The sequence below is a fragment of the Delphinapterus leucas genome, chromosome 15 (assembly GCF_059928025.1).
Source record: "Delphinapterus leucas isolate spDelLeu-1000000601 "Yukka" chromosome 15, BTC_Dleu_Yukka2, whole genome shotgun sequence".
Lineage (NCBI taxonomy): Eukaryota > Metazoa > Chordata > Mammalia > Artiodactyla > Monodontidae > Delphinapterus > Delphinapterus leucas.
Genome location: NC_143143.1, coordinates 73,425,420 through 73,446,624, shown reverse-complemented (window position 1 = coordinate 73,446,624; position 21,205 = coordinate 73,425,420). Strand labels below are relative to the sequence as shown.

The following is a 21,205-nucleotide window of genomic DNA, read 5'->3' as shown; positions in this document are numbered from 1 at the left end:
CACCCTAGAATTACCCCCACTGCTTTTTCATGATTATAATGAACATTTATTGGACATTGGCTACATGGCGAGAAATTCATATGGGACAATTCTAAACAGCAAAAGAAAGCCTATTAAGATGAAACCAAGGAAAAAATGCATGAAATACACAAAATAGAACGTAGGAGCAGAAAAGAACAGCGCCCCCATGATGATGGTGACCGAAGATAACAGCATGACAGCTGAGTGCCAGAAATATGGACAGAACAAGCTAGAGGTTACCAGTGGAGAGAAGGGAGGGGGGAGGGGCAATATAGGGGGAGGGGACTAAGAGGTACAAACTATTATGCATAAAATAAGCTACAAGGATATACTGTACAACCTGGGGAATATAGCCAATAATTTACAATAACTATAAATGAAGTATAAACCTTAAAAATTGTGAATCCCTATATTATACACCTGTAATTATATAATATTGTACATCAATGCTACTTCAACAACAAAAAAATTTTTTAAAGAAATTTAAGGAGAAAAAATAAAAGCATTACAAATTTGCTATTTAAAAAAGGAAAAAAAGGGACTTTCCTGGTGGTGCAGTGGTTGAGAGTCCGCCTGCCAATGCAGGGGACACGTGTTTGAGCCCTGGTCCGGGAGGATCCCACATGCTGCGGAGTGGCTGGGCCCGTGTGCCACAGTTGCTGAAGCCCGTGTGCCATAGCTACTGGGGCCTGCGAGCCTGGAGCCCATGCTCCGCAGCGGGAGGGGCCCGCGTGCTGCGGTGAGGGCTGGCCCCTGCTTGCTGCAACTGGAGGGGGCCCGTGCACAGCAACGAAGACCCAGTGTAGCCAAAAATAAATAAATAAATAAGAAAAACAATACAGAGCTACCAGCCCAGATTGGAGGGAGCCAGAGGGCTCCAGGAAATTCATCTTCTGGAAGGTGAAATTAATAGAACATCTATGAATATGATATAAATACACACACATATGAATACATGGAGAGGCGATTTGGGGGATTTGTGGTTGAATAGGCAATACGTACATAGAAAACCAAGCAAACGCAAAACCAGACAATTTTTTCACATCAGAGAAAATTAAAAAGCTGTGCCAGAAGGGAAAAGCGGTTTGGTTTGCTACATAGTTCAAGTGTAACAAGTGTTTACATAGTCATAATACTGTAAACAGTAGTGCTGATGAAATCACAATTATCACATAACACTGATGGGAGGGAGGGGAGTGGAAGTGCCGGAGGTGTAGGGAGCAAAGAGGTGGACAAAAATCTCGTTTTCAGTCATGGGAAGTCAATGGATTATATCTAAAACTGAAAAGTCGAGATGTAGCATTATTATTACAATAATGAATATTACTTAGAGACAGGGATACAAGTGTCAAGATGATAAAGTAAAAGCGGTCCTCTCTAGGGGGAGGGTGGTGGTAAGCAACCTCTATGCTTCACAACATGCTTTGTAAACTATGTGACTCTTTAGTCTATCTGCGTGTATAACTTTGACAAAAGTGAAAAGTATTTAAAAAGAGAGCCTGTTATCTCACATAGCTCCCCATGAAGATGTACAATCACCCAGGCAAAGCACTAAGCATTATTCTTCTCACAATAGGGTTCTTTTATATGAAAGACTCTGAATTGGGAGCCCTTGGTGGGCTCATTTACTTAACAGTGTTTTCTCAAAGAGCAGAAGTTTTTAATTTTGATGACAGCCCACTCAATATTTTCTTCATCATGCTTTTGGTGTTATATCTGAGAAATTATTGCATAACCCAAGGTCGCAAAGATTTTCTCCTTATGTTTTCTTCTGCAGGTTTTATAGTTTTACTTTTTGCATTTATGTCTATGATCCATTTTGAGTTAGTTTTTGCAGATGATGTGGAAGTATGGATCAAGATTCATATTTTTGTATATGGGAGTCCAATTGTTCTGGCATCATTTGTTAAAAAGACTATTATTTCTCCAATGAATTCCCTTTGCACTTTTGTCAACAGTCAATTGGCTACGTATGTGTGAATCTATTTCTGCACTGTCCATTGCTCTATGTGTGTATCCTTTTGTCAATACCACAATGTCTTCATTACTATAGTGCTGTGGGCTGAATGTTTGTGTTCCCTCAAAATTCCTGTGTTGAAGCCCTAGCCCCCAATGTTGTGGTATCAGGAATTGGGGCCTTGGGGAGGTGATGAGGTCATGAGGGTAGAGCACTTATGAATGGGATTGGTGCATTTATAAGAAAAGATATGAGAGAGATGACCTTTCTCCCTCTGGCAGGATACAGCAAGAAGGTGGCCATCTACAAACCAGGAAGAGGAATCTCTCCAGACACCAAATCTGCCGGTGCCTTGAGTTTGGACTTCCCAGGCTCCAGAACAGTGAGAGATAAGTTTCTGTTGTTAAATCAAGCCAGTTTATGTTATTTTTTTTTTATAGCAGTCTGAGTGGATTAAGACATGTAGCTTTACAGTAAGTCTCTTTCGTTTTTTTTCTAAACATTTTTTTAGCAATAAAGTATTTTTTAATTAAGGTCTTGATTTCAGCCAAAATTTTTGGCTATTTTTGATGATTAGATCTTATAGCTATTAACCCTTCTGTGCCCTGTCCATAGTCCCAGGGCACTCTCCACTCCAGTATATGCCAGTGGCATCTACCATAATCCTGCAATACTCTGTCTGAGGGGTTTCAGGGAGCAGCCATCAGCAAATGACAGATTGGGGCTGGAGGATAAATACCTCCTCTTTCTCATCCAGGGTGGGAAATTCTAAGGCAAGTTCTATAAAATCTTCCAGAGTTTTCCAACAGAATGAGCCCCAGTTGCCCACAGCAGTAAACTTCTCAGCACTGCACACTTTTTGGCTTCCGTCCGTTCCCCATCTCACAAAGCCATTCTCTGAAAAATGCTTCTGGATCACTTCCCAAGTAAATTATTTGTCCTCAAATTATTGCCTCAGGGTCTGCTTCCAGGAGAACTCAACCAAAGATAAATCCCAGCATCTAGCTCAGTAACAGGCCTGTGTAGACTGCAATTGTCGTCAGAAGGATGACGATTGCTATACAGTTTGGGAACCTGACATATGATATGTGTGTTGAATGAATGAAACAATAAATGATTCATTGAGTGAACCCATGAAGGAAGCGCTATTAGCCACCCTCCAATCCCTCCCTCCCAGTTCATGCTAGTCCTTGGGGACAGTCATCTGTGTCCAGATTTTTACAGTGTTCCTTTCACACATTTGGAAAAGGTTCTCTGAAATATTCCAACAATCTCTAAGGGGAATGGAGGACCACTTCGCCATGAGGCTGGCTACTTGAGATAGTGGTCTCATGCCAGCAAGTTGGTGGTGGGCAGCAGGGCTGAAACATGCCAAATTGGGCCAAAAGATAGAGACTGGGAAACATGGTGAAAAAAAAAAAAAAAAAAGGACCAGAGGAACCAGAGGTTGTGCAAGGAACAGAGGAGCAGAGATACTGATCAACCACACCCTCTCTCTACCCGTCATCTACTGGATGACAACTGTTGCCGGTCAGATCTCCTCCCATCAGAAATGAGCTTCACAGGTGAATTTCTTCCTGCAGGGTTTTTTTCCTCTCCAGCTCTTCCCAGATGGATCTTTTGAAATTTACGTAAGGTTGGAATGTCCTCGCAAACATCCCCATAATTCTGCTGAGTCTGTGGATATAAACTTGTACAATGTTATGCCATTGAGACTTCACAATTGTTTGTTAATGCAGCACGAAGTACATGATTATGTGTGCGCTTGGATATGTATTTGGTCGCATATAATCATGTATGCAAACTGAAATAAGATATCCATTTTCAGATATCAGATTGACCAGAGTTTTACCGTCTGACAATATATTATTAAGCTGTGGGGAAACAGAGACATATATTGTTGGCAGAAGGGAAAGTCGGTTCATCCACTTGGCAGAATTGCTTGTTTTTTTCTACAAGAACAACCTAGCCTTGCCAAAAGGAAAAACCTAAAAGCAACTTGAATTTTAAGTATTGTCAGGGAGGAAGAAAGTTTTCTCCACCCTTTCTAGGTTCTTCCGGCTAGTCTATGAATTAAATTGACATGAGGCAGATTAACAGGTGAAAATCAAACAAAAGCTTAATAACACGTACACATGGGAGAGACCCAGGAAAACTGAGTAACTCGCCAGAATGACTGAAGCCCTCACCTTAAATACCATCTTCAGCTAAAGACAAAGGAGGAAGGATGTTGGGGACAGCAGTTTGGAATCTCAAAGAGGAGGAAAGCAATTCATATGGAGATGGAGAAGCAAATGTTTGGTAAACAAATGTTTGCTGGGCCGTACAGAAATAATGGACACATAGAGGAATTTAAAAAAAAACAAACAGACCTTGCTAGGTTCCTCCCTGTCTACACACTTAGTTCATACTACAGTTTTCTCTGGTGATGGCTCCCTTCCTGGAACAGGTCCTCTATCTACATTTCTTTTATTTATTTTTAAAATTTTATTTATTTACTTATTTAAGTATAGTTGATTTACAATGTTGTGTCGGTTTTGAGTGTGCATCAAAGTAATGATTTAGTTATGCATGTATCTGTGTCTACTCTTTTTCAGATTCTTTTCCCTTATAGGCTATTACAAAATATTGAGTAGAGTTCCCTGTGCTATACAGTAGGTCCTTGCTGGTTATCTATTTTATATATAGTAGTGTGCAAATGTTAATTCCAAACTCCTAATTTATCCCTCCCCCTCTTTTCCCTTTGGTAACCATAAGTTTGTTTTCTATGTCTGTGGATCTATTTCTGTTTTGTATATACGTTCATTTGTATCATTTTTTTAAAAGATGTGGTATATATATATATATATATATATATATATAATGGAATATTACTCAGCTATAAAAAAGAATGAAATGACGCCATTTGCAGCAACATGGATGGACCTAGAGATGATCACACTAAGAGAAGTAAGTCAGACAAAGACAAATATCATACGATATTGCTTATATGTGAAATCTAAAAAAAAAATGTTATCTACATGTCTTTTAGGCAATTAGAGGGAAGGTCAAAGGTTCTTCCTGAGTCTTTTGGGCCTTAAAAATAATCAGCCTAAATTAATCTTCATGCCAAAGAGGCACGATTTGGGGTGGCAAATTTTGCTTGCCTACAGTATACATAGCTTAGGGGAAGAGCATGCCCACTGGTACTAGGATTCATGCTATAGGAGAGAGGCTCTATGTTAACACCCACTCCCAGCTACCAGGGCAGACTCTATGAATCACAGATGCTGGGTATGTAGAGAGAACCATGTGCTTTTTATTCATTCTCTGATCAAAACACATTTTCTGTGCTCAGCTCTTTTTTGGGTGTCAGGGCTACACAAAAGACCAGACACAGAGGAAGTATTCATGGTAGAACCAAGGCTTCAGTTTGGAATGCCCGGTATTACAGGTTTCGTAGGAATGGACTCCCTGGATCACTCATACCAGGAATCCTCAGCTTCACCACATGGGCAATAATCCGTCTGTAGAAAGAACATTCGATGAGAGCTTCCACTGTGGGACAGCCACCTTACCTCCAGATCCTCCACCTTAAGGGGGACCTCTGGCCGTCAAGTTCCAAGACCACTTGGGGCAGGAAAGAAGAGGCACGAGGTGGCAAAATGAAAGGATCCCTGGTCTTGGGGTCAATCCTAGCTATTCACTGACTCAGGATTCTCATCAGGAAAGTCAGGACACTGGCTGGAGGAGTCTTGAGGGGCCCCCAACTCTGGTGGTGCTGCTGGGCTTTAATCACCCAGAACCCAGAGGAGGAAATCAGTGCCCACAGCGCTTTATGGATGACAAAGCCCTGTGTAGGATGTCATACAGATGAATGTGGTCATGTCCATTTTGCAGAGGGAAAAACTGAGGTTCAAAGAGATACAGTCATCCTCCATAATCATACTGTAAACAAGAAGCAGTTCTTATTCCAATTCAAGGTTCCTGTGCCCTGGACCACAGCTGCCTGCTTCTTTTCCAGTCCAAGATGACCTTCCTTCCAGGGCCTTCGGAGGGGAGAAAGCACCGTGCCAGGTAACCCTGTGGGAAACCTTGCCTGGGACAAGGGTGGTGTTAATTGCAGGTAGGCCTTGCAAAGGCTCTGCCAGAAATAACTAGGCAGGCAGCCACTCCCCATAGGTCTGGGGTACCGGGGTACTGAGGCCAACTGGATCGAAGGACTTTGATCTGAGCTTGGACTTCTTCCTTACCCTCTATGGGGTAAATACATTGCTTGCCTACACAGGACGTTGCAACATTTAGAAACACTTCTGCACTGGCTGTTGTTGACGTTCATCTCGGCAGGAGGACCTTCTGCAGTTGCTTGGCACCACGAGACACCTTCCAACCTTCTCCTTAACTGATAGAGCAGGGCTGCACGTTGTAGTCTGAAAGCTACCTCCCGACCCATCAAAGCTGCTCTCTCTTCCAGGGCTCATGCCAAAAATGTCTGAGACGGGCGCACTGCCCCAGGTGCCTGGCTGCGTTGAACCCTGTTGCTGCCATGCCCAGGTTCCTTCAATACCTTTGATTGTCTCTATATGGCTATGGCCCAGATTAGTGTTTTGCTGCTAAGGACTCACTCTGAGACTTTGCCCAGAGGAAGAGCCAAAAATGCCTGGGACTTTATGTGATCTCTCCTCAGCTCCTAGGCAATGTCTGACCAGCATGGGAGTTTGTCAAAAATGTAAAAAATCCCTGTTTTTAATGCTTCAAAGATCCCTGTGGGATCAGGCTGAGGCTGGGACTTCCTCTGAAATCATGCCATTGCTTTGCTTCTTCCCCTCAACCCCTTACAAGTTTCTCCTGGGTGCTCTCGAGCCCTTGGCTGAAGTTTGCTCCTAGGAGAACACACCTGAGATGTTGACTCTGTGGGGGCTCTTGCTGAAGGACTGGGAGTGGGGATGATACTGAAGGACAGGGAAGCCTAGCAGAGGGAAAAGGGCAGAGAGCCCCTTCCTGTGGGTCTGGACCAAGTGGAAGATGGATTGGGGACGTTCAAATAAGCCTGGATCTCCTCTTTAGCTTTCATGAGGGAACACACATGTGCCCACACCTGCCCTTGTGGCCCTCGAGGTTATTACCCCGGCACTAACTGTCCTTCTTACATTGGTGAAGCGGATAGAGTCTCCTGCCCTTGCCAGACACTCCTGGGCATTTCCCAGGCTCTGCCTCAACTGGACAAGGCAGAGATGCAGGTTACAGGAGGTCCTGGTCCCCTCATGCTGCAAAACCCCAGCCCTGGGTCTGTGCTTTAGCAAAGAATTCAACCCTTTCCACATCTCAGACCCCAAACGGAGGTCCGCACACCTCCTGAAAGAGCAACCGATTCCTTTAGGGTCCCCGCAAGCAGTGCTGGTGGCTGGTGGCATGTGGCACTGACTGACAGATTGTCTAAATGACTGACTGGGCCACCAACTGACTAACCCCCAACTGAAGTGGACACCTAGATCCAGCGGGAACTACTTTTTCTGGGCAGGACCTTCTCTTTGGAATATGAGATGTCTATAGAATTCCCAAGCGATGCAACAGAGGCCAGGGCGGTATCTCTTCTCCCTGGGCACTGCCCATCATATGGCATCATTGGTGAGGAATCTGCAGTCGGATTTTTGCCCATGTGGTGAAGCTGAGGATCACTGGTATGAGTGATCCAGGGAGTCCATTGTCACATCTCCTAATTTTTCTTCAGCTGTCAAATCTCTCTCTGCCCCACTTTTACAAGGATACTTGGGATGACATTTAGGTTCATTCAGATTATACAGGATAATCTTCCCATATCAATAATCAATATCCTTAATTTGACCACATCTGCAAAGTTCCTTTTGCCATATAAGGGAGCATTCACAGCTTCCATGGATTAGGATGTGAGCGTCTGTGGGAGCCATTATTCAGCCCATTAGTCATTTCCATTTTGTTTTCTATGAGATGCCTCTCCAGGAGTGTTCCATTCTTTTGCTCCAGTTTTGGGCTTTTCTTTGCCATGATCCTGGCAATTATTATCTTGGCTCCTTTCCTATATTATTCCTGGATTTCATCCCTCTCTCTCTCTCTCTTTGTTGTTACATCCTGCATTTTATTGGAGCACATTCTCCAGTAGATTCCTGAGGAATGGTACCTAGGAAGAAAATATTTTGAGACATTGCAGTTTGGGAAACATCTGTATTTTACCTTCACACTTGGTTGATATTTTGCCTTAGAATAAGGTTATAAATAATTTCACTCAAAATGTTGAGAATTTTGCTTTTGTTCTGATTTCCGGTGTTCCTACTGAGAAGTCAAATGCCATCCTGCTTCCCCATCCTTTGAATGCGATGTGACTCTCTTTCTCACCCATCTCATAGCTTATAGAATCTTCTCTTTATACTTGATGTTCTGTTTCACAATGATTAGCCTTAGTGTAGGTGGTTTTTGTTTTGTTTTATGTTTGTGAACTGGGTACTCACTAAGCACTTCAATTCTGGGATGTTTTATAATTTCTTTTTTTTAAAATAATTTCTTTAATAATTTTACCATCACCATTTTTGTGATTCCTTTTAAGAAAGTTTCATTAGTCAGATTTGATCTTAGTGATTGATTCTCTAAATTTCTTATTTTTCCATCTTATTTCCATCTCTCTAACTTGTAATTCTAGTCTCTGAATGGTTTCTTCATATTTATTTTCCCCCACTCTTTTTAGAATTTTTAACCTCATCTGTCATTATTCTCATTCTTTGATTGTCCTTTTTAAAAACTACCATTCATGTTGCAGCAGTATCTCTTCTCCTCTGTTCCTTGCAGAACCTCTGGTTCCTCTGGTCCTTTTTTTTTTTTTTTTTTCTGTACGCGGGCCTCTCACTGTTGTGGCCTCTCCCGTTGCAGAGCACCGCAGGCTCCGGACGCACAGGCTCCGGACGCACAGGCTCAGCGGCCATGGCACGCGGGCTTAGTTGCTCCACGGCATGTGGGATCGTTCCGGACCGGGGCACGAACCCGTGTCCCCTGCATCGGCAGGCGGACTCTCAACCACTGCGCCACCAGGGAAGCCCGGGCAGACGCTCTTTTAAAACAATAAGGCAGAATTAATGGACCACATGTAATAAGATGGGATTCCTCCATATAGACCTTGGGAGGGTCTCAGAGCAAAATTAACTTTGTCGTCCAAATATTTGATTTTAGATAAGCTAGTTGACAGTAAGTTCTAGCCAGAGTGGAAGACTGCTGGGAGACCTTACTATTCACAAGAGCTTTTCGATCCTTCTCATTCTCAGCACCATGTCTCAGTTCCTTCCCCGTGCCAGGGATGGCGGAACCCAGGGTATTCAATTTCTACAGAGACCAAAGCCTCTAACTTCTTTAGGAGTTGCCCAAGGTATGGGCATAGACCTGGGAGCCTAATTGTTCTTTGTACAGATATTAAAACAGCACACCTCCCTTGAAACAATCTCCCTCTCTTTCCCACTCTTAATTTCAGAGCCTTTTAAACATTCTGCAGGGCTTCCCATAAATATCTCCTGCTGTGAACCGTTAGCTTTCACCTTTCTGCAATTTAAGAATTTGCTTTCCAGGTCTATATTGTAGCCAGTGGGTACACATGATTTCTAGTTTCACCCAAGGTGGTTTTTGAGTTTTCACTTTTTGCTCTCCACGTTGTTGGGTGTGGCTTTTGGAAGAAAAAAAAAGAGAGAAAGGTTTTTTTTGTTTGTTTGTTTTGGGTGTTTTGAGAAAGATATGTTTTATCCTAGAAGTACCTAGAGTGGGGACATTATATATTCATTTTGTTTTCAAGTATTAAATCCTTTTTTTATTAATTAATTTTTTATTAGAGAATAGTTGATTTACAATGTTGTGTTAGTTTCTGCTGTACAGCAAAGTCAGTTATATCAATACGTACACATATATCCACTCTTTTTAGATTCTATTCCCATACAGGTCTTTACAGAGTATTGAATAGAGTTCCCTGTGCTATACAGTAGGTTCTTATTAGTTATCTATTTTATATACAGTAGTGTGTATATGTCAGTCCCAACCTCCCAACTTATCCCTCCCCCGCCCTTTCCCCCTTGGTAACCGTAAGTTTGTTTCCTACATCTGTGACTCAATTTCTGTTTTGTAAATAAGTTTGTTTGTAGCCTTTTCTTAGATTCCACATATAAGCGATATCGATATCGTATGATATTTGTCTTTGTCTGACTTACTTCACTCAGTATGACAATCTCCAGGTCCATCCATGTTGCTGCAAATGGCATTATTTTGTTCAAGTATTAAATCTTGAAGATAAATCATCACTTTCCATATTTGGCACTACCAGTCCCATTTTTAATTCCTCTTCTAGGTAGGAAGGCACCATCCTGCATTTGGTGTGTATTCTTTGGTATATACCCATAACCAGCTTGATATTTTATGTGTAATTTTAAAACGTATATGAATACTTCATACTACACATTTATATCACCAGTCTGATTTTCCCAATAAGTTTTCTGTGATAGGTCTCCATGTTGATTCATATAAATTTATTTTTATTTTTCTATAGCATAGCAAGCGTATCAAAGTATGAAAATTTAACCATTTCACAAATGAGAGCCATCTTGACTGGTCTCGATTTCTGACTCTTTGGAACAATCTTATACTAAACACCCGAATACATGTATTAGGTTCCCATTGGCAGGTATTTTGTCTTTCCTATGTCTCTGGAAAGATAATTGCTAAATGATACCTTATGTGAATTTTCAGTTTTATTAGGCATAACCAAATCACTCTTCTAAGTGGTTGTACCCATTTACACTTCCATCAGCAAACTATTAAGAGTCTCTGAGTGTTTATATTGTAGACTTTTAATTCTTGCCATTCTGACCGATGAAAAATGGCGTTTGGTTGTTTTAACTGGCTTTTTCCTTGCAACTAGTGAGGATGAAGCTCTTTATATGTCTATATACCATCTGTTATAATAATAATCTCTTATTTGATTGTCCATTCTATTCATAGTTCATTTATTCTAAGAGGTAGGTGTTTTTCTTACTTATTTGCAAAAATTCTTCACATAGCTTTCATTCTGTTTATTTGTCTGTGATAATCATTCCAAATATTTACCTCTAAGCTATCATTTATCTTTCAACTCTTGTGTTTGTCAGTTTTGATACTGATGTCATCAAATTCAACCATTTTCTTAACTCCTTGTGCCTTGCTTACCCTGAGGTAAGTCTAGCATTTATTGAACCCCTAGTATGTGACAATCACTGAGCTATTCCTTTCACATGTTATCACCTCTAATCCTCATAACTTTATGAAATGGGCATTGTTGTTATCGTTTCCATTTATAGATGACAAAACTAAGGCTCAGTGGAACAAAGTCATTGCCCAAAATTACATAGCCAGTAATCTATGGATGCAGGATTTAAACCCATATCTGCTTAGATCCAAAACACTTTCTTTTTTCTACTTTATAGGTTTGGGGAGAAATCCCACACATGCAGAGATTTTATTCTTCATCTCACACCTCATATCCTAGACCACACTCAATGAGTCGCGGAAGATAGAAACGCAGAGAAAACCTGGTACATTTATTTATTTGCTAAGCAGCAGACATTTCCTGTCGTGTGCCGAGCTTCACGCTGGATGCTGGGGATACACAGAGAAAACAGGCCAAATCTTGGCCCCCAAGGAGGTATTGGTCACAAAACCACATCTTCACCAAGGTGCTCTCATTTTTTTTCCAGGCTTGGGGGAAAAAGGAAATCCCCAGATCACACAGACCAGGAAGTGCTAATTGTATGGAACTGGCACTGGCGCGTATATATCTGTGGAAAGAAAATAAAGCAGAGCCTCAGCACAGGAACAATTTAAGTGACCCTTATATCCTTCCTACCAAGAGGGTCCTTCTGCCACCAGGCCCTAAGTCCTTTGGGATACGTAAAGAGAGAGCATGGTGCTGGAATAGTCGAAACAGTGCCAGTCTTTGATCTAGGAATCAAGAAAAGAATCCAGGCTTTTCACTGGCTCTCTGCTGCAGTCTCCCCTCTGGTAAAATCAGGGCATTGGGCCAGATCTGCATCTATGCATCTTACTAGACTTTCCTTTGGTTCCAGATAACCCAGCCAATCGAAGCCATAACCATAGCAACACTCTCTCAATGCACACAGCACTTTAAGTCTTAAAAAGCACTTTTACATTTAGTATCTCAGTAGATATAATTGTGTCCATTTTACAGATGGGGAAACTGAGGCTAAGAAAGATACAGTCAGTTGCTCATAGGCACACAGTCAGTCAGAGGCAGAGATGATATTAAAAGATAGAACCTTTGCCCCTTGTAACATGCTCCTTCCTCCTGGCTTATTCCAAGAAGCCTTCCTTCCCAAGACCCAGCATTACCCGTCACAGGTGACCCCTGGCACTTCTTGTCTAAGGAACTCTAAGGGGTGAAGGGTGTTGAAGGGCAGAGGATCTGCTTGGGGGAGGGGGCAGTATTGGGGGACCTCAAACATCCTCCTTCACATGCAAGGGCACCAGGAGGTTGAGACCATATTAGGATACAGGGGTGTGTGGATCTTGCCAGGTCTTCTCCTTATCTTTAACCGGCTGTACACATGAATTCCCACACACCCCCCTGCAACACTGGAGACCCTTCGGGCAGTGGCTGTCATTCAGGCAGTTGTTTATGAGGGTTGGGTCTCTTACACTGGCCAGTAACCACTGGACACTTCCCAGGAGTGAACTTAACTGGTAAAAACAAAGTCACAACTCAGAGGCTTCACCCTTCAGCACATCACCCAAACTCCCAACCCCATCTCCACCCTGTGCATGGAAATCAGTTCTTCCCCGACCTCAGGACCAAAACTGAGGCCGGTGTATGTCCTAAAGGAGACTCCTTCCCACCAAGGGGACCCTAACTAGTGTAGTATGTGTCTGACAGACAGACTGATTCATTAACTGATTGGCCAGCTGGCTGACTGGCTCACGAATTGACCCACTGTCTACCTGAGCATACAGAGCTGGGGGTGGAGGATCCCTGGCTCTGTCCCAGCCTCCATCCCAGTTCAGAGGAGCGCTCTCTACTTCCTCAGGATGCGTGTCCTCAAGCTCAAATCTCCGTGGTCCCCGTTTCCAAGACTCTACTTCCTCACCTGACTCTTGCTCGAATACAGGATCCATGCATTTGCGGCTACAACGGTCGTAGCAGCATTTTTGCTTTCGTGGACACTGCCAGTCATCCCGGCATTCAGGGGGTTCATAGCTCATGCACTTAGCAAGGCGTTGGAAGGGGCAGAGTCCAGGTTTACAGTCTTCTGAAAGGTAAGAACAAAGGAGGAAGAAGAAGCTGATGCTGAGTCATGACCACAATCCTGCAGAAGGAATCAGCTTCCCAGGAGAGGAGAGAAAACCTAACCCAGGTGGCTGACCCCAAAGGAATAAAGGGAACTGTTAGGATTCTAGTTTCAAGGCAGGTGTGGGGCAGCGCCTAGCTCAGCCAACCACTCAGCCAAGAGGGAGTCAATGGCACAAGAAAGAAGGTATAGATGGTGGTGTGTTACTAGATGTTTTAAGAGGGAGACTTTGTAGAGTTTGCCAATTTCCATGGTGTAAATATTCCCATCATGGCTAATTTCAAGCTACCAATGTGACATCAGCTAGCTCGCAAAAGTCTTAAAGTTTTACAGTCAGCCATTGCAAGTCAGTACAGGCCAGGTCCAGTAAGTGCTAACTAGAGCTCATGGTCAGGTATCCCTTGCCCGGGTTTGCCTGGGAGGGAGGCACCACAGGACAGTGATAACAGGAGAGGCCACTCATCAGAGATTAAATAAAAGAGAACAGATCTACTGGGAAGGAGATAGAGAAAGAGAGAATGACTGTTAAAATAAGAAACATTAAGAGAAAAAGAGACCAATTTGGAAAATTAAAAAAGATAGTGACCAAAATCATGTGACAGAGAAAAAGAGAGATTAAAAAAACCAAACAAAACAGTGAAGAAGGAGCTATAGAGAAAGAAAAATGAGAAATACAGGGGCTGGGGTAAACAGTTCCATCTGGTGAAAGGTAAATTTCTGGATGTGCAGAAACTCCCTTAGTTGAAGTCCTCAGAGAGATGCTTGAAATTAGGGGCCATAGGCCCGACCATTGGAATGGTGACTTCAAGGTCAGCCCCCAGGCTACAAGGAAGAGGCTATTCCCACTCTGAGCTATCACTGACTCAGGCACCTGCGTATGGCCTGAGAGAGTCCAACTCACCTCTGAAACCACCTTCCACAACCCAGGGCGTCAGGAATCCAAAGGCAAATATCACCAGGAAGACGGTAAGGCTGCTAGGCTTCATCCTGAGGGCAGGTGGAGCTGTGGTAGCCAGTGCTGGCTTCACCCTTTATACCCGCTCCTACGAGTGTGGTCCCGCCAGAACTGCCCTGAGCCTTCCCAGCTGCTATTTCATAAGCCCAACATTCAGGTGAGGACAGGGACCACGTCATCCCAAGTGTTGCTGGCTGTTTCTGCCCTTAGGCAAGAGTGTGAGGCCTAGGAAGGGAAATGCAGGACTTGGAGGGGGAGGTGTCACCAGGCTGGTCAGGAAGCCATTCAGGAACAAGCTAGAGGACCACCCACCCTTAGGGTGGAGTAGGGGAGGGGGCAAAGAGGGCAGAACAGGGCATTACAAAGGAGCTTCTTAGGGGCTTCCCTGGTGGCGCAGTGGTTAAGAATCTGCCTGCCAATTCAGGGGACATGGGTTCGAGCCCTGGTCCGGGAAGATCCCACATGCTGCGGAGCAACTAAGTCCTTGCGCCACAGCTACTGAAGCCCACGCGCCTAGAGCCCGTGCTCTGCAACAAGAGAAGCCACCGCAATGAGAAGACCAAGCACCGCAACGAAGAGTAGTCCCCCACAACTAGAGAAAGCCCAGGCAGCAACGAAGACCCAACGTGGCCAAAAATAAGATAAATAAATTAAAAAAAAAAAAAAAAAAAGGAGCTTCTTAGAAACCTGAAGCAATCAGCTAGCTGGGACGTCTCTAAGTGCCCTGACTTTCCCACACTCTGGGACTCTTGGGCGTTGCCACATTTGTTGCAACGAAGACCTAACGCAGCCAAAAATAAGATAAATTAATTAAAAAAAAAAAAAAGGAGCTTCTTAGAAGCCTGAAGCAATCGGCTAGCTGGGACGTCTCTAAGTGCCCTGACTTTCCCACACTCTGGGACTCTTGGGCGTTGCCACATTTGTTGCCAGATTACCCAGCATCACTCTCTTCCCTGAATGGCAGGTGACATTTTCTCTTGCTTTCTCCTGACTTGTTTCGATGTAATACCTGCAGTGCCAGCCACACAGAGAATCCTTGCTGAATGACAGGTGAAGAGGAGACAGCAAGAAAACCTCTTTGGGCCTCAGCCTTCCCACCTGTGAAGTAGGAATAATAGTAACTGACTAGATCACAGAGGGGGACTTGAGTTGAAAAGGGTGGAAGGGCACTGAAGGGTGAACACACTACCCCTTAGCACTGTGGTTGGAAGTGAAATTAATGTGAAGCCAATCACATTTAAGCCACATTTCCTGAGATAAACCAACAGGGCTCTTCTCAGCAGTCAGCTGAATAACAAGTTAAAAAAGGAGTGTTAGGGCTTCCCTGGTGGCGCAGTGGTTGAGAATCGACCTGCCGATGCAGGGGACACGGGTTCGTGCCCCGTCCGCGAAGTTCCCACTTGCAGCGGAGCGACTGGGTCCGTGAGCCATGGCCGCTGAGCCTGCGCGTCCAGAGTCTGTGCTCCGCAAAGGGAGAGGCCACAACAGTGAGAGGCCTGCGTACCGCAAAAAAAAAAAAAAGGAGTGTTGGTTAACATGCTCAAAAAATTCTCCCACACCCTAGAATTACCCCCACTGTTTTTTCATGATTATAATGGACATTTATTGGGCATTGGCTACATGGCTAGAAATTCATATGGGACAATTCTAAACAGCAAAAGAAAGCCTATTAAGATGAAACCAAGGAAAAAATGCATGAAATACAGAAAATAGAACGTAGGAGCAGAAAAGAAGAGCACCCCCATGATGATGGTGACAGAAAATAACAGCATGACAGTTGAGTGCCAGAAATACGGACAGAACAAACTAGAGGTTACCAGTGGAGAGAAGGGAGTGGGGAGGGGAAATATAGGGGGAGGGGACTAAGAGGTATAAACTATTATGCATAGAATAAGCTACAAGGATATACTGTACAACCTGGGGAATATAGCCAATATTTTACAATAACTATAAATGAAGTATAAACCTTAAAAATTGTGAATCACTATATTATACACCTGTAAATTATATAATATTTTACATCAATGCTACTTCAACAACAAAAAAATTTTTAAAGAAATTCAAGGAGAAAAAATAAAAGCATTACAAATTTGCTATTTAAAAAAGGAAAAAAAGGGACTTTCCTGGTGGTGCAGTGGTTGAGAGTCCGCCTGCCAATGCAGGGGACACGTGTTTGAGCCCTGGTCCGGGAGGATCCCACATGCTGCGGAGTGGCTGGGCCCGTGTGCCACAATTGCTGAAGCCCGTGTGCCATAGCTACTGGGGCCTGCGAGCCTGGAGCCCATGCTCCGCAGCGGGAGGGGCCCGCGTGCTGCGGTGAGGGCTGGCCCCTGCTTGCTGCAACTGGAGGGGGCCCGTGCACAGCAACGAAGACCCAGTGTAGCCAAAAATAAATAAATAAATAAGAAAAACAATACAGAGCTACCAGCCCAGATTGGAGGGAGCCAGAGGGCTCCAGGAAATTCATCTTCTGGAAGGTGAAATTAATAGAACATCTATGAATATGATATAAATACACACACATATGAATACATGGAGAGGCGATTTGGGGGATTTGTGGTTGAATAGGCAATACGTACATAGAAAACCAAGCAAACGCAAAACCAGACAATTTTTTCACATCAGAGAAAATTAAAAAGCTGTGCCAGAAGGGAAAAGCGGTTTGGTTTGCTACATAGTTCAAGTGTAACAAGTGTTTACATAGTCATAATACTGTAAACAGTAGTGCTGATGAAATCACAATTATCACATAACACTGATGGGAGGGAGGGGAGTGGAAGTGCCGGAGGTGTAGGGAGCAAAGAGGTGGACAAAAATCTCGTTTTCAGTCATGGGAAGTCAATGGATTATATCTAAAACTGAAAAGTCGAGATGTAGCATTATTATTACAATAATGAATATTACTTAGAGACAGGGATACAAGTGTCAAGATGATAAAGTAAAAGCGGTCCTCTCTAGGGGGAGGGTGGTGGTAAGCAACCTCTATGCTTCACAACATGCTTTGTAAACTATGTGACTCTTTAGTCTATCTGCGTGTATAACTTTGACAAAAGTGAAAAGTATTTAAAAAGAGAGCCTGTTATCTCACATAGCTCCCCATGAAGATGTACAATCACCCAGGCAAAGCACTAAGCATTATTCTTCTCACAATAGGGTTCTTTTATATGAAAGACTCTGAATTGGGAGCCCTTGGTGGGCTCATTTACTTAACAGTGTTTTCTCAAAGAGCAGAAGTTTTTAATTTTGATGACAGCCCACTCAATATTTTCTTCATCATGCTTTTGGTGTTATATCTGAGAAATTATTGCATAACCCAAGGTCGCAAAGATTTTCTCCTTATGTTTTCTTCTGCAGGTTTTATAGTTTTACTTTTTGCATTTATGTCTATGATCCATTTTGAGTTAGTTTTTGCAGATGATGTGGAAGTATGGATCAAGATTCATATTTTTGTATATGGGAGTCCAATTGTTCTGGCATCATTTGTTAAAAAGACTATTATTTCTCCAATGAATTCCCTTTGCACTTTTGTCAACAGTCAATTGGCTACGTATGTGTGAATCTATTTCTGCACTGTCCATTGCTCTATGTGTGTATCCTTTTGTCAATACCACAATGTCTTCATTACTATAGTGCTGTGGGCTGAATGTTTGTGTTCCCTCAAAATTCCTGTGTTGAAGCCCTAGCCCCCAATGTTGTGGTATCAGGAATTGGGGCCTTGGGGAGGTGATGAGGTCATGAGGGTAGAGCACTTATGAATGGGATTGGTGCATTTATAAGAAAAGATATGAGAGAGATGACCTTTCTCCCTCTGGCAGGATACAGCAAGAAGGTGGCCATCTACAAACCAGGAAGAGGAATCTCTCCAGACACCAAATCTGCCGGTGCCTTGAGTTTGGACTTCCCAGGCTCCAGAACAGTGAGAGATAAGTTTCTGTTGTTAAATCAAGCCAGTTTATGTTATTTTTTTTTATAGCAGTCTGAGTGGATTAAGACATGTAGCTTTACAGTAAGTCTCTTTCGTTTTTTTTCTAAACATTTTTTTAGCAATAAAGTATTTTTTAATTAAGGTCTTGATTTCAGCCAAAATTTTTGGCTATTTTTGATGATTAGATCTTATAGCTATTAACCCTTCTGTGCCCTGTCCATAGTCCCAGGGCACTCTCCACTCCAGTATATGCCAGTGGCATCTACCATAATCCTGCAATACTCTGTCTGAGGGGTTTCAGGGAGCAGCCATCAGCAAATGACAGATTGGGGCTGGAGGATAAATACCTCCTCTTTCTCATCCAGGGTGGGAAATTCTAAGGCAAGTTCTATAAAATCTTCCAGAGTTTTCCAACAGAATGAGCCCCAGTTGCCCACAGCAGTAAACTTCTCAGCACTGCACACTTTTTGGCTTCCGTCCGTTCCCCATCTCACAAAGCCATTCTCTGAAAAATGCTTCTGGATCACTTCCCAAGTAAATTATTTGTCCTCAAATTATTGCCTCAGGGTCTGCTTCCAGGAGAACTCAACCAAAGATAAATCCCAGCATCTAGCTCAGCAAAAGGCCTGCGTAGACTGCAATTGTCGTCAGAAGGATGACGATTGCTATACAGTTTGGGAACCTGACATATGATATGTGTGTTGAATGAATGAAACAATAAATGATTCATTGAGTGAACCCATGAAGGAAGCGCTATTAGCCACCCTCCAATCCCTCCCTCCCAGTTCATGCTAGTCCTTGGGGACAGTCATCTGTGTCCAGATTTTTACAGTGTTCCTTTCACACATTTGGAAAAGGTTCTCTGAAATATTCCAACAATCTCTAAGGGGAATGGAGGACCACTTCGCCATGAGGCTGGCTACTTGAGATAGTGGTCTCATGCCAGCAAGTTGGTGGTGGGCAGCAGGGCTGAAACATGCCAAATTGGGCCAAAAGATAGAGACTGGGAAACATGGTGAAAAAAAAAAAAAAAAAGGACCAGAGGAACCAGAGGTTGTGCAAGGAACAGAGGAGCAGAGATACTGATCAACCACACCCTCTCTCTACCCGTCATCTACTGGATGACAACTGTGGCCGGTCAGATCTCCTCCCATCAGAAATGAGCTTCACAGGTGAATTTCTTCCTGCAGGGTTTTTTTCCTCTCCAGCTCTTCCCAGATGGATCTTTTGAAATTTACGTAAGGTTGGAATGTCCTCGCAAACATCCCCATAATTCTGCTGAGTCTGTGGATATAAACTTGTACAATGTTATGCCATTGAGACTTCACAATTGTTTGTTAATGCAGCACGAAGTACATGATTATGTGTGCGCTTGGATATGTATTTGGTCGCATATAATCATGTATGCAAACTGAAATAAGATATCCATTTTCAGATATCAGATTGACCAGAGTTTTACCGTCTGACAATATATTATTAAGCTGTGGGGAAACAGAGACATATATTGTTGGCAGAAGGGAAAGTCGGTTCATCCACTTGGCAGAATTGCTTGTTTTTTTCTACAAGAACAACCTAGCCTTGCCAAAAGGAAAAACCTAAAAGCAACTTGAATTTTAAGTATTGTCAGGGAGGAAGAAAGTTTTCTCCACCCTTTCTAGGTTCTTCCGGCTAGTCTATGAATTAAATTGACATGAGGCAGATTAACAGGTGAAAATCAAACAAAAGCTTAATAACACGTACACATGGGAGAGACCCAGGAAAACTGAGTAACTCGCCAGAATGACTGAAGCCCTCACCTTAAATACCATCTTCAGCTAAAGACAAAGGAGGAAGGATGTTGGGGACAGCAGTTTGGAATCTCAAAGAGGAGGAAAGCAATTCATATGGAGATGGAGAAGCAAATGTTTGGTAAACAAATGTTTGCTGGGCCGTACAGAAATAATGGACACATAGAGGAATTTAAAAAAAAACAAACAGACCTTGCTAGGTTCCTCCCTGTCTACACACTTAGTTCATACTACAGTTTTCTCTGGTGATGGCTCCCTTCCTGGAACAGGTCCTCTATCTACATTTCTTTTATTTATTTTTAAAATTTTATTTATTTACTTATTTAAGTATAGTTGATTTACAATGTTGTGTCGGTTTTGAGTGTGCATCAAAGTAATGATTTAGTTATGCATGTATCTGTGTCTACTCTTTTTCAGATTCTTTTCCCTTATAGGCTATTACAAAATATTGAGTAGAGTTCCCTGTGCTATACAGTAGGTCCTTGCTGGTTATCTATTTTATATATAGTAGTGTGCAAATGTTAATTCCAAACTCCTAATTTATCCCTCCCCCTCTTTTCCCTTTGGTAACCATAAGTTTGTTTTCTATGTCTGTGGATCTATTTCTGTTTTGTATATACGTTCATTTGTATCATTTTTTTAAAAGATGTGGTATATATATATATATATATATATATATATAATGGAATATTACTCAGCTATAAAAAAGAATGAAATGACGCCATTTGCAGCAACATGGATGGACCTAGAGATGATCACACTAAGAGAAGTAAGTCAGACAAAGACAAATATCATACGATATTGCTTATATGTGAAATCTAAAAAAAAAATGTTATCTACATGTCTTTTAGGCAATTAGAGGGAAGGTCAAAGGTTCTTCCTGAGTCTTTTGGGCCTTAAAAATAATCAGCCTAAATTAATCTTCATGCCAAAGAGGCACGATTTGGGGTGGCAAATTTTGCTTGCCTACAGTATACATAGCTTAGGGGAAGAGCATGCCCACTGGTACTAGGATTCATGCTATAGGAGAGAGGCTCTATGTTAACACCCACTCCCAGCTACCAGGGCAGACTCTATGAATCACAGATGCTGGGTATGTAGAGAGAACCATGTGCTTTTTATTCATTCTCTGATCAAAACACATTTTCTGTGCTCAGCTCTTTTTTGGGTGTCAGGGCTACACAAAAGACCAGACACAGAGGAAGTATTCATGGTAGAACCAAGGCTTCAGTTTGGAATGCC

General features: G+C 42.7%; 1 protein-coding gene and 1 long non-coding RNA gene across 3 annotated transcripts in view; one reads left to right on the top strand and one right to left on the bottom strand.

Moving 5' to 3' along the window:
- LOC149747501 (uncharacterized) overlaps positions 1-21,205 on the top strand; it is a 48,439-nt gene that overhangs the window by 8,773 nt on the left and 18,461 nt on the right. For both annotated transcript variants that reach the window (XR_016387930.1, XR_016387929.1), the window contains 3 exons: positions 2,260-4,927; positions 5,858-15,356; positions 18,067-20,732. This is a non-coding gene — a long non-coding RNA (uncharacterized LOC149747501). The remainder of the gene's footprint in view (positions 1-2,259; positions 4,928-5,857; positions 15,357-18,066; positions 20,733-21,205) is intronic.
- LOC149747503 (antileukoproteinase-like) lies at positions 11,524-14,283 on the bottom strand. Its single transcript, XM_089896960.1, has 3 exons — positions 14,198-14,283; positions 13,096-13,257; positions 11,524-11,772 (listed from the first exon to the last, which is right to left on the bottom strand). The coding sequence occupies exons 1-3, from the start codon at positions 14,280-14,282 to the stop codon at positions 11,738-11,740; spliced, it is 282 nt and encodes a 93-aa protein (XP_089753086.1). The 5' UTR covers position 14,283; the 3' UTR covers positions 11,524-11,737.

Excerpts from the sequence above, each read along its gene's own strand:
- LOC149747503 (XM_089896960.1), bottom strand. The coding sequence starts at position 14,282 with ATGAAGCCTAGCAGCCTTACCGTCTTCCTGGTGATATTTGCCTTTGGA. Across the intron at positions 13,258-14,197 it reads TGTGGAAGGTGGTTTCAGAG|AAGACTGTAAACCTGGACTC; the intron begins GTGAGTTGGACT and ends CTTACCTTTCAG. Across the intron at positions 11,773-13,095 it reads TGTATTCGAGCAAGAGTCAG|ATATATACGCGCCAGTGCCA; the intron begins GTGAGGAAGTAG and ends TTCTTTCCACAG.